The 14,852-nt window shown below is 43.3% G+C and overlaps 1 protein-coding gene across 4 annotated transcripts in view; it reads right to left on the bottom strand.

The window, feature by feature from the left end:
• LOC137424547 (COP9 signalosome complex subunit 1) overlaps positions 1 to 5,457 on the bottom strand; it is a 124,091-nt gene extending 118,634 nt beyond the window's left edge. For all 4 annotated transcript variants that reach the window (XM_068112116.2, XM_078775572.1, XM_068112114.2 and 1 more), the window contains exon 1: positions 5,312 to 5,457. In XM_068112116.2, coding sequence (XP_067968217.1) covers positions 5,312 to 5,347 — 36 coding nt within the window. In that variant the 5' untranslated portion in view covers positions 5,348 to 5,457. The remainder of the gene's footprint in view (positions 1 to 5,311) is intronic.
• Between the last annotated feature and the right edge of the window lie 9,395 nt (positions 5,458 to 14,852).

A 14,852-nucleotide genomic window follows, 5' to 3' on the forward strand; every position in this document is an offset into this window, starting at 1 on the left:
AACTGATTGCATCAGTTGTCAAAGAACGCTGCAAGCCTTTTTATTTCCCTTTCCCCCTCCCGCTTAAATGAGGTTTGGAAGAAAAACAATTTTTAAAAAAATGAATGAACGTCTTTGATGAAAATGAATGGGAAAAAATGAAAGGAAAAAAAAAGGATTTAAAAAAAAAGATTCAAGAAAGATTGGGACCGGCTCACAATGGCTCAAGAGAACGAGAACAACACCTCTTCGGGGGTTCAGCGACGATGGTGAAGATATCCGAGGTTTTTCAGATATCCTTTCAGATTTTGAACTGGAAGAACGCTCAGAAGACCTGTACCAGCGCTTAACAGCTTTTATTGATGACAATCCGCCAAACCATGGTGAAATTCCTGCAGATGACGAGGAGTTAACTCCATCCCTCGAAAATGTTGTCGTCCTCAGCTGGCTGCAAAGAATCCACCCGACGATACAAAAAATAGTCCAACAACATAATGGTACTGAACTACGTTATTGGCATCCATTAAACCAGAAATTTCCCTGGCCCTGCCATCCTTGCTAGACGAAATACGTTCCTGTGAAGATACAACAGTCATGCGGGCCCGTGTTTCTAAAAGTCAGAAGAGACCTTTACACCTATGACACCAAGACCAACATATAAACCCTCACAGCGCTCTCAAAAATCCTGCCCATTATATCACCAAGTGGGGCATGTTGGACTGCCATTTTCTCAGCAAGTGTAGTTACCTCCCTGAACAAGATCATAAATATACGGCCAAGGCGAGACAAATATCTAACATCTTGGACATACATACATCTCTGACAAGGAAGTGGAAGATCCCCCTGTCGACTCTCCAGATGACTATGACAAGTCCTCCACCCATGTGTATAGAATTCAAGTATGCCAGTCACCTTACTTGGACACATTTTATGGTCAACACACTATCCGTTTACAGTGGAGCCACTGGAAACATGATGATGAGCCTGTTGACCACCAAACGTCTCAGTTTACCCATGAGAAAGATTTCTCAGTCAGCACGCCAGGCCGGTGGCTCCTCCCCACTCACAGTACTTGGCGAAATCAGTTTTAGCATGACCCGTGATGATCGACAGTTTACCTTCAAAGGCCTCGTCGTTGAAACCCTGGATGTTCTAGTTCCTAGTTCCTCAAAAACTCATGGGAACATGAACCGAAAGCAATAACTGAAACCAAGGAGGTAATGGTCATGGATGACCTAATGATCCCATCAAGCATGAAGATAGAAAACAAGAAAGATGTCGTGCAGAGCTCGATACTTGTGAAATCCAACAATTTGATCTTTAAAATAACTGGCAGTTGAATTCAAAGACAAAATATGCGAGTCCTGTTCAAATTTCAAGTCAATCAGATTAAAGTTGAGGATTTTAAAAATGACACCTAAGTTGTTGACCTTTGACCTATGTAGATCTTTTGGCCTATGCTGACCTCAAAGATAATTGGTGGTTAAATTTGCAGACTTGGCGCTGGTTGCTAGAAGCCCGGATAAGCGTGGATAAATCACATATCCAGCTCATTAAATTTATCCACTGGTCAGCCTCTGGCAATCGGGCCCTGATGTGCAATTCCTATTCAAATTTCAAGTCGATCAGATGAAAACTGATGATTTTAGAAATTTGATAAAATTGTTGACCTTTGCCCTATGTTGATTTCAAAAATAGTTAGTGGTTGAATTCAATTCGCCAATATGAAAATCCTATTCAAATTTCAAGTCAATTGGATGAAAATTGAGGATTTTAGAAATTTTGAAAAAAGTGGTTGACCTTTGGCCGATGTTGACCTTGTGACCTATGTTGACCTTTTGACCTCAAAATGAATAAGCGTCTTGCTTATGACCAACTCTACCATTTAATGAAGTTTAGTGGTCTAGTGAAGTGCTGTACACACCTGAACCCGCACTGACTGACTGAAGTCACTGAAGACTGAAGAACTGAAGTCACTGACTGACTGACTGACTGACTGAGTGAGTGAACCCTCACTGACTGCCCGGGGGGGGGGGGGGGGGGGGGGCAGTGGTCTAGTGAAGTGAAGTGAAGTGAAGAAGCCTGGTGTGGGCTTAGCGGTTAGGGTGCCGGCTTGGGATCCTAGGATCCTGGGTTCGAATCCTGGTCGATTGCTAAATTAACACCAGGGGGGTTGACTCAGCCTGTCATCCTTCTGAGGTCGGCAAATTGAGTACCAGCTTGCTGGGATGAATGATCCCGGTGTGTACCCCGATTTAGAATAGGTACACCGTATCCCTGTGCATCGTAAGAGGCGACCAAGGGTTGGCGTCAGGAAGGGCATCCGGCCATAAAAACATTGCCTCAAACAGGGAACCATGATTGTCATGGGGCCCGCAAGGCGAACCCCCGCTTCAGCGGGGAAAATGGCCTTAAAACGATCATTCATATTCATTCATTCATTCAGTGGTCTAGTGAAGATTGGCTTAAAACTGTGAACTGAAGATGATTGACATAAAAACAGACAAACAGACAGATGGAATAACACACGTAACCAACCAATATAACATCATTGATTTTCACAAGTAATAAAGCATTGCGACCGGATATAGTACTACGGTACAAAAAAGAAAGGCAAGCAGTGCTAATGGAGGTGTCAGTACCCAGCGATTTTGGCCTAAACAACGCAGAAATCAAGAAAATAACCAAATACCAAGATTTCAAAAATTCAGTGAAAAGACCCTGGAAGCTGAAGAGCATCGAAATTGTACCAGTGATTTTTGGAGCACTAGGAATGATAAAGAAGAACCCTCACTGACATTTTAAAAACCATCCCCAGGAATATTACCACAAATGAACTACAACTGGAGACAATCCGGGGTTCTGTGATGATCCTGAAAAGAGCCCTTGGAACAAAACTCTGAAAAAGTTGAACAGCTTGGTCCATGAACATTGATTCATGACCGAAGAGGAGGGTGGATACTTTGGTTCCTGGGAGGAATCCGTCCACCTCCTGAAATCCTCTAATGGAGATACCAACCAACGACCCACAAACACATAAACATACACATCAACATACACATACACATCAACATACACATACACATAAACACACACTTACACATAAACACACACTTACACATAAACACACACTTACACATAAACACACACTTACACATAAACACACACTTACACATAAACACACACTTACACATAAACACACACTTACACATAAACACACACTTACACATAAACACACACTTACACATAAACACACACTTACACATAAACACACACTTACACATAAACACACACTTACACATAAACACACACTTACACATAAACACACTTACACATAAACACACACTTACACATAAACACACACTTACACATAAACACACACTTACACATAAACACACACTTACACATAAACACACACTTACACATAAACACACACTTACACATAAACACACACTTACACATAAACACACACTTACACATAAACACACACTTACACATAAACACACACTTACACATAAACACACATACACATAAACACACATACACATAAACACACTTGCACATAAACACACTTGCACATAAACACACATACACATAAACACACTTGCACATAAACACACATACACATAAACACACTTGCACATAAACACACATACACATAAACACACTTGCACATAAACACACTTGCACATAAACACACTTGCACATAAACACACTTGCACATAAACACACTTGCACATAAACACACTTGCACATAAACACACTTGCACATAAACACACTTGCACATAAACACACATACACATAAACACACTTGCACATAAACACACATACACATAAACACACTTGCACATAAACACACTTGCACATAAACACACTTGCACATAAACACACTTGCACATAAACACACTTGCACATAAACACACTTGCACATAAACACACATGCACATAAACACACTTGCACATAAACACACATACACATAAACACACTTGCACATAAACACACTTGCACATAAACACACTTGCACATAAACACACTTGCACATAAACACACTTGCACATAAACACACACGCACATAAACACACACGCACATAAACACATACACATAAACACACATACACATAAACACACACACACATAAACACACACACACACATAAACACACAAACACATAAACACACAAACACACACACACATAAACACACTTGCACATAAACACACATGCACATAAACACACACACACATAAACACACATACACATAAACACACACACACACATAAACACACACATACACATAAACACACATACACATAAACACACACACACACACATAAACACACACACACATAAACACACACACACATAAACACACATACACATAAACACACACACACATAAACACACAAACACACACACACATAAACACACACACATAAACACACATACACATAAACACACATACACATAAACACACACACATAAACACACACACATAAACACACATACACAAACACACACACACATAAACACACACACACATAAACACACACACACATAAACACACACACACATAAACACACACGCACATAAACACACATGCACATAAACACACATACACATAAACACACATACACATACACACACTTGCACATAAACACACACTTGCACATAAACACACACACACATAAACACACACACACACACACACACACACACACACACATATAAACACACATAAACACACAGAAACACAGACACAAACACACAAACACACATATATACATAAACACACACACACATAAACACACACAAACACACACACACACATAAACACACATAAACACACACATATATACATAAACACACACACATAAACACATAAACACACATAAACACACACACACACACACATAAACACACACACACACACATAAACACACACACACATAAACACACACACATAAACACACACACATAAACACACACACATAAACACACACACACACACACATAAACACACACACACACACATAAACACACACACACACACATAAACACACACACACACACATAAACACACACACACATAAACACACACACACACACACATAAACACACACACACATAAACACACACACACATAAACACACACACATAAACACACACACATAAACACACACACATAAACACACACACTTCTCTCAAACGTGTGCGTGTCAGTGACGGTACTGTAACTGTGTGTTTAGTCGAGTATCAGGCAAGGCCTGAGGTCTGATTATCTCTGAACGACTTGTTATTGCAAAACTACTCATAAGCCTTCACCTTCGCGTACCTGGAAATTGAAGACCTGCACTGGCAGCGGCATCATGAGCAACTGACGAAGCACCTGGTTACGAACAGGCCGCAAAAACCTGAAGAAAAAAAAACTTGCGGCAACGCGATGACGTCTTGACGTCCTTCGCTTGCTGGATGATATCAAGCCAGGCACACAGTTATTGCGTAATGACGTTACGAGGGCGGCACATGGAATGACGTCACCATCAGATTTAATCGAGGCGCAAGTCCCGCGAATCGCATTTCCAAGTGAGGCTTCTGCGCTTATAGTAGGTTTGGGGTTTGGGATTCATACCTGGATAATTCTTTTGCAAGTGATCCTGGTGAAGAAGAGTTTGAACCAGTTCAAAAAGTTTCCCAAATTGTCCGAATCCCCGAAACAAATTGTGAATTCTCTGATATCAATTAATTTATTTCCTTTAATTCGGAATCTTCTTCCTTCCCTATCCCTGAAGAGATGGGGAATGCTGTGCCCTGTGGGCTGAGCTTGCTTGGTGCACCAAAGCAGGAGGAATTCGGTCATTTTCGGGTTTTATCTTTGTAAAGTTTATTTATTGGAAGTGTGTGTTTATTATTGTGTTTATTTAGTGTGTGTTATTATTATTATTAGTGTGTTATTATTATTAGTGTGTTATTATTATTAGTTATTGTTAGTTATTATTATTAGTTATTAGTTATTATTATTAGTTATTATTATTATTATTAGTTATTATTATTAGTTATTATTATTATTAGTTATATTATTATTATGTTATTGTTATTAGTGTGTTATTAGTGTGTTAGTGTGTTATTATTATTTAGTGTTATTATTAGTGTGTGTTTATTGGTTTGTGTTTATTTATTGGTTTTATTGGAAGAGGGAGATTTTGCCTGTTGATTGGTCGGACACAGTTGAGAGCATTTTCCATGAGTGAGCTAGGATAGAAAATCTATGAAAAACGAACACATCTCGCTGCATTTAGATCCAAAATCCAAGTCATCATTGCAGAGGCGACGTCATTTGGAATAACAGTGTAAAGTGATTAAATGTCCATTGTCCATGGTAAATATAAATTTGTTGTTGCAAGTGTGGCACCCAGGGGGAGTCCAGGGCTCCTGGTAGTTTGTTTACAGACGACACCACTCCCAAATATGGGATGGGAGACCCTAAATAAGTAATTTTAAGGCAAATCCTCAAAGGTAAGTGTTCAATTAACTGAACAACTCAGAGATTTCAAACAAATGGCATTTATTTGAAAGTTTGGTTGGAGAGCACAATACAATACTTTATTAACATTTGATAATATCCCAAAAGGCGAATAGCAGCCAAGTAATAAAAACTATCAAAAGAACAGCAGCTGACAGCACTGTGCAAATATCCTTTTCACAAGACATCAGGGGTTACCCAGGTCACGGTGGAAACACTCCACTGTACCTCTACCTTCGTCTGCCGGTTACATGCACACACCTACTGGACCAAGGGTTATTTACCCACAGGTTCTGAATTGTTCCCAATCGCTAATTACCTCAGGTCGGGCTCACCTGTGATTCGCACTCGGGACTTCGATTTATACACCTTGCAGACAGGTCAGCAGAAGCACGACAAAATAAGTTGTTGATGAAGAACCTTTCGATTCGCTAAATATCAGTAATTCATGATATTTTCCAGTTCACGATCAATGATCGATGTGTATATATATATGTTGCTCGGCTTGGCTCCGACCCTCCCGAAAGCTTGCGCTGTGTCGCGCTTTTGACGTTCGCAGACGAGGCTGAGGGCGCGCGGTGCGGCTTGAGGAGAACTCCAGAATAAACAAGAGATATCCATTTAAAAAAATATATATTTTCGTTTAATTAACGATATGTGCCAAACCACGTGCCCTATCGAAAATTCCAAAAGGACATTTTGGTAGACTAACATGCTGAACAGATCTGTGAAGTTTCCCCTCGATTGGATCAAAAATGAGGGAGCGGCTCAGTTTTGAAGGTGCATGCTTGAAAACGTCATAACTCTGAAACCATGTGACGCATGACGTCATGCTCGCTGACTTTTTTGTTCGTCATGGGTATGCAATTCTGCCTGCAAAGTTTGGCCTCGATCTGTTCAGCCATTGCAGAGAAAAAGGCGTTTTCGTGTTTTCACGAAAAACAATATGGCGGCCGAACCACGTGACCTGTGACGTCATAATTACCATTAAAATATTCTACAGACCGAGTCCCCCCTACCGTGTTAATTTGATCGCAATCGGTCCTATTATTGCAGAGAAATTGGTTTTTAAAAGAAATTAAAATTTAAAATGGCACTGAGTTAAGGATCATCAGAATTATCAGAATTCCCAAAGTTCAAAGTGCCATAACTTTGTCAAAAATGATCGAAACGTCGTGAAGTTAGAACTCGATCTGTAACTTATCATGAGGAAACCATGTGCCAAGTTTGAAATCATTAGCATTAAGCGTTTAGAAAAAAAAGTCCAGAAAACTGTTCTTTGCGTGACGGGCTGACGGACTGACAGACTGACGGACTGACAGACGGACAGACGGAGGGACGGCGTGCAAACCTATAGTCTCCTCCGGTGCACACCGGTAGGGGACTAATAACTGGCAAAACCGAGGAAAGAACGCAGTTCAGCCAGATGAGAGGGGCGTTTTCATTCAAGCACCATAGCCACTTTGTCCGGGTCTGTAGCCACGCCCTGTTCAGAGACAACATGTCCCAAATATTTGACTTGTTTTGGAAAAAGTGACATTTGGAAAGCTTTACCTTCAACCCTTGTTGTTTAAGTCTGGAAAATACCTCTTCCAGACGATCCAGGTGCTGGTGTACTGCAGATGAAAAAACAACAACGTCATCAATGTACAACAGGACGGATTGGAAACGTTGGTCCCCGAACATGCGCTCCATTAAGTGCTGAAAGATCCCGGGCGCATTACATAAACCAAATGGCATTCTATTAAACTCAAACAAGCCAAATGGGGTACAGAACTCCGTTTTGGCCCAATCAGCTTCAGCCATCGCCACTTGGTTGTACCCACTAGCGAGATCCACGTTGAGAACCACCTAGATCCTGTTAAAGCATCAAGGGACTCTTCAATTCTCGGAAGTGGATATGCATCCTTCCGGTTCTTAGCATTCAGCTGCCTGTAATCGACACACATACGGAGGCCTCCATCTTTCTTCACCACCAAAACAATCGGGGATGAATAAGGGCTGCTGCGTTCCCTAATTATTTGACTGTCCAGCAACTGCTTGATGTGTGCCCTAAATGATTCATACTGTGAGGGGGGAATGCGCCAATAAAATTGGCGCACAGGCACGTCGTCTAAAAGCGGATCTCATGTGTAATTAAGAGGGTTAATTAAGAGGGTGGTAATTTAATTTGAAGAAGAAGAAGACGTTTTCGTTGCATATAAACATAACGACATAACGACATAACCATATACGTTTGCTCTATTATAATAAGATTACAAAACAATATTAATACTAATAATGTCCCACTTCCCCGAGGCGTTTTTCCTGCAGTGATAACGTGTATCAATAGCTTTTAGTTCTGATGGCGTTTCCGTGGGAGCAACAGCTTCTACAGGAAGTAAAAATGTAATAAACCACAAACACGTATGCTTAGATTTTTAAACAGTCGATAATGCTCTTTTAACACTAAATGAAGAAATTTGGAGGAAATCCCAACATCCGTGAGGTAAATTTTACTTACAAAACTGACCGAATATCTACTGTACTCTATGTACCCCACATGGTTTGGGTAACTCACATGACCCTTCCTGGCGCGAACATGTCGTTATTCATGGCGGCCTTTTGAAACTCGCTCCGGCTGTTTAACACGAAACTGAAAGGGAGGAAGCCCGGGTTGTGCTCATTTACCAAGCAGCTAGCGAGCTCTTGCCAAGCCAGCCATTCCTTCACAGTTTTGAATGGAGTACTTGCTCGAATGCTTAAACCACTTGGCAATCTCTCCACAAGAAACTTGGTAAATGAACACACCCAATGTTCTTGAGACCTGACCATAGATCGACTGTATTCTATAGACCTCAAAGAGGAATGACCCTTCCTGCCCCTTTGTGTGCGGGTGTACTAGTTCTGAAAATTCTTAAAATTGCAGGTCATTCAGATGAAAATTTATTATTTTATGCGACCTGACCTTTGGCCTTTTGACCAAATTATTACTTTTTCTTCTCCATATTCTCATAATAAAGCTTTGTTAAACATCTGATGACAAAGCTCAAATGGTAAATTAAAATTTCAAGTCGATTGGATGAAAATGGATGATTTTTGGATTTTTTTTTAGGTGTCGCTGACCTTTGACCTTTTGACATAATTAATAATTTACCTTGTCCATATTCTCGTGATAAACTTTGTTGAAAATTAGATGCGAAAAGCTCAAATGGTAAAAACGTTACGGCCCAGACAGACACACAGAAGTGATTGCAAAACCCCGTGTCCTGCTGTGCGGGGTATGGGATAATGAGATATCTGAAGATCCCTTATGTGTTGAGTGTGTCACCCCGGGGTCTCTTTCCATAAGCACAACAATATACAGTACTTGTGAAAACACTCACTGCCCAAACAATTCCCACACCCGCCTAGTGTGGTACAGTACAGTACCTAATCTTACGAGAATTCACCAAATGTCCGTCCGTCCATCCGTTCGAAGGTACCGCAAAAACGGCTGAACCAATCGCAACGATATTTTGGGTGGGTAATCCTGGGATCCCCTGGAGTAAAATAGGCTATGTTGTTTTTCCAATTTCAGCTTTGGCCTCCAGCATTTTCAGGTTTGGACTCCCGCATAACGTTATTTTCCCGGGTGCCGCACAAAGGGCTGCACCGATCGGACTGGGTGACCTCGGACAAAGACCTTTTATAAGGACATGGGTTGAATCCCTGCTTGAGAGAATGCCAACCGCCTCCCCGCCATCATGGTCGTCTTTCCAACTCACAATCCCACGAGACATGCAGAAAGGACGACCCAAAACCAATTATCTTCTTTTTGATTCGTATATAAACATCATTAAAAGTAAATAATGACCTCGGCCAAAGTTCAAATGATGTGGGTTTAATCTCTCCATGAGAGAATTCCACAAAACTATTTGGGCGGTGTATAAGCTAACAGATCGGTCTCCATCGATCTTGCCAAGGCCGTAACACCTATTGGCTTTTTAACTGTTGACTTGGTAGTTTTTACAATGAAGGAAACACATATGGGGAGTACATACGACTTAGCGATTGTGAATGTGACAGCTCTGAGGCGTCTTTCGCTTCGCTTCAAATTATTCAATACATTCATTCATTCATTTAATGATTATTACGCTCATTATTACGCTCATTAAACGTTCATTAAACATTAAACGTTCATTGAACGATTATGAAAATGAAAACGAAAAACATTACGAAATTACGTTCACACCGTCACATCAAACACTACCGTGAACACAAACATCGTCACAACATCGTCACAATGAAAACATCGTCACAAACGTTACGTTACGTAATTCAAACCGTGAACACATCGAATATTGGAGAGCCCATTGCCCAAATTTGAAACACGATGGAATAATATTTACCGATATGAACAGTGATGTGGCTTTCATTGAAATTCTACAACTACTGTTTAGATTTTGATGATTTGCGTGTGATATGATTTAACGGATGTTTATATAAATCGTTTAAAATATAAAGAAAGCCTTCAATTTCTGATATTTTGCCTTTTCATTTGGGCCTCCAAATTGAAGCCCCGCCCATAGGGCGGGTACCGTTGCTCGTAATTATATAATTTGTGAAATTCAATGCTTTGATTCAGCACCTTGTCAAACTAATCGTATTAATTAATTAATCAATGGTTGAAAAAATATTTTTCTTTTGAAGTACGTCTTGGTTTTTGTATTTTACAGGTAAATATAAAACTAGATGGTATTCTTCGAATACTTACCCTGCGCAGTCAACCTGGTGTGAGCCAACTCTTGTTTTTGAACGTTTTTTTTTTCTTTGATCCAAATGGCTGCCAGACCACGTGAGTGATGACATCATTAATTTATATTCTCTAATATAATTGTTGCAGAGATTATGCTGAATAAATTTCAAACTGATCAGACTAAGCATTGCCCTGTGAAATTATGACATCATAATTATGACGTCATAGTTAAAAACATATTCCCCATGCGGAGTTCTTCACAATGAGCCACGTTTCAATATTTTCTATGGAGCGCCTATGGAGCTACTAGTACCCGACTGCAAAGCCGCAATGAGCCGGCGAAGCCAAAGCCTCTTGCCACTATTTTACCCATCACTATGGCATCAGTAGGTTAGGTAGTTGGTAGTAGGTAGGTGTAGGTTCCGTACCTGGTAAGAATTGGTAAAAGAGAAGAGCAGACAGTCCTCCCCAATACCTACATACAATAAATGTCACAAGAAGCTGAAGGAAGTAACTATACGATGTGCTAGGTTAAGGCCTGTTTTAAGAAATTTTAACTGGGCTTAACATACGTTTTCACAGTATGTGTGTAGTCTTCTAACTTCAGTCGCTGTCAGGGCTGGTTCTCTCCGGGCACTGCGACTTCCTCCACCAGAAGAAGTTAGCTTGCAGTAAGATCAGTGCCGACAGATCAGACGATAGTCCCGTTTCAACGGCAATGTGTGACTGTCGTTAATCAAACCGAGCTTTCTTTCTTTATGTAAACCGCTTATACCGTATTTCTGGCCGTGAAAAACTATCCCCGACGGCCGCGAGATTTCTAAAAAATAATTCTTCGTCAATTTTAGAATATTTGACGCCGTTTACACCCTCCGAAATGCGTAATAAGATTTTAAAAAATATTTTTTCAAATGCTCGAATCTCATTGGTTCCGGTGTTTGGTGATGATTTTCGTTGAAGATAACGAGGTTGGTCTTAACGTATTTTAATTACAAATTAGAGGTGCATTAGATTGTGAATCAAACAAAGACGGGTGAAACAAACTCCTTTTGAACTTTTTCGCAATTGTTTTATGCAAACTTCCGCATCCGGTCCATGGCGGCCTCCATTGCGTGATTTGGTTTTCGAAATATTTTTTGAAATGCTCGAATCTCATTGGTTCCGGTGTTTGGTGACGCTTTTCGTTGAAGATAACCAGGCCCGTGCGGGCCGAGGTTGGTCTTAAAGTATTTTAATAATAAATTGGAGGTGCATAAGAATGTGAATCAAACAAAGACGGGTGAAAGAAACTCCTTTTGAACGTTTTTCAATTTGTTATGCATACTTCCGCATCCGCAAGATGGCGGCCTCCATTGCGCTTCGGAATTCTCAAGCCAAGGCATAATCTGGTTTTCGACATAATACGTACGCGTTTATTGACAACACCGGCTTCGCCGGCTATTAGTCAGATTCACTATGTTTTTTCATTCAAAAAATTTGGAGATTAGCAAAACTATACATTTTTGGAATATTCAGAGCATGAGGAATCCAAAAATTAATGTTAGCATTTGCGTAGACACATGCATTGGATTTTCAAAATGGCCACCATAAAATACATAATTTGCGCTATCTCGGCTTCTAGTCAACCTAGAATTTTACTTAAATATGCTAATCCTATGTTTTCTGCGTCAAGAAAACCATTGGTGGGATCATTAGACTTCTAATTCAAACACTTGCTTCACTTTTAGGACTTTCCAGATGTTCATGATCCAAAAAATATGCTGCATATTCCTGAACGGTATAGATCTAGTAGATCCTGTGTATAGGACTTACAGTTCAATCTGATACTAACAAGGCTGCTTTCTTGCTTTATAAACCCATTGTCGTGGTTACCTTATTCACATGTCGCGGTTACCTTATTCACTTGTCGCGGTTAACTTATCCGCATGTGACGGTTACCATTACGATGGGTTTGGTCTAACCCACGCACACGGGCTTTTGGTTGTGTCGTCGTGACGCACGCGTGGCTGTTGGAGCCACGCCCTCCGAAGAGGGTTCTTGGTTTTATATAAGCCGTTGCGACTTCCATTCGCTAGCAGTTGCTGGAGATTTCTGTACAATAAACAACATTTTGTACCCAACGAAATGGCCTCTTCTTGTCGTCTTCGGCAACCGCTAAACCATAACTATTGTTGTAAAAGCAGAGATACAACATTGTCTCAAGTTAAAGCGCGGCGTTACGCGCGCTGCTTGTGAGCAAGGAGGAAGCGGACAAGCGGTAACATATAAACGTCTTTATTGTAAGACTACACTGTAACACTCAACTCCTCCGGGCTGGTCGCCCGGGGTATATCATGAGGCCACGCCTACCCCTCGGGCGTGGCCACCGCCCACTCGGTGCGTGGAATGATGTCACCACGCCAGTGGGCTTTTGTGTCCGCCACACGCGCCCCCCCAGAATTCCCGCGCACCTGGAGGGCCAGTTTGCGGGGCAGACGAATGACCCGGCCGAAGCGCCCCCTGGCGATCGGCGGCGTCCGGGGTGCAGGGATACCAGGTGGGATGCCCCTGGCTGCCCCTGGGATGGGTGCAGGACCGGGGGGCGCCGTGGCGGCGGGGCTGGGCGGTGCCGGGGGTCCGCCCGCAGGAGGGCGGCCCCGACGTGGGGGTCGGGCCACTGGCGGTGGATGGTCCACATCGAGGTGGGCCGGCTTGAGGCGGTCTACCGAAACGCGGTCAGGAGTACCGCCGATGTCCAGGGTGAAGTGCTTCGCCCCGGTCTCCAGCACGCGGAAAGGCCCGTCGTACGGGGGCCGCAGTGGTGTCCGATGGGCATCGTGGCGGACGAAGACGTACTCCGCCGTGCGAAGCTCCGGGGCGACGTGCGTCGGTGGGTGCCCGTGGCATGCCGTTGGCACCGGGGCGAACCTCTGGGCGGTCTCTTGCAGAGCGGAGCGCTGCTGTGCCGCGGACCATGGTGCCGTGGAGTCGGGGAGGAACTCGCCCGGCACCCGCAGCGGTTGCCCGAAGACCAACTCCGCCGCGGATGCGCGCAGGTCCTCCTTGGGCGCCGTCCGGAGGCCCAGCAGGACCCAGGGGAGCCTGTCGACCCAGCCGCCGTCACGGAGGGTGGCCCGGAGCGCGGCCTTCAATGAGCGGTGAAATCGCTCACACAGGCCGTTAGCCTGGGGGTGGTAGGCCGTGGTTCGGTGCAGCCGGACCCCGAGCCCCTGCGCAACCGCCCCCCAGAGCTCCGAGGTGAACTGGGGGCCGCGGTCGGATGAGATGTCTGAGGGGGCGCCGAACCGGGCGACCCAGGTGGCGATGAAAGCCTGCGCGACATCGGCCGCCGTTGTCGACGCCAAGGGCACGGCCTCCGGCCACCGGGTGGTGCGGTCCACCATGGTGAGGACGTAGGTGAAACCCCGCGAGGGGGGCAGAGGTCCCACCAGGTCCACTTGGACGTGGTCAAACCGGCGTTCCGGCACCGTGAACGGGGCCAACGGGGCCTGGGTGTGCCGGTGCACCTTGGCGCGCTGGCACGCGAGGCACGTCCTGGCCCAGCCGCGGACGGCCTTCCGGAGGCCATGCCAGACGAACTTGTCGGCGATCAGCCTTTGGGAGGCCCTCGCGCCCGGGTGGGACAGGCCGTGGATG

The sequence above is a fragment of the Myxine glutinosa genome, chromosome 4 (genome assembly GCF_964187855.1).
Source record: "Myxine glutinosa chromosome 4, kmMyxGlut1.1, whole genome shotgun sequence".
Taxonomy (NCBI): domain Eukaryota; kingdom Metazoa; phylum Chordata; class Myxini; order Myxiniformes; family Myxinidae; genus Myxine; species Myxine glutinosa.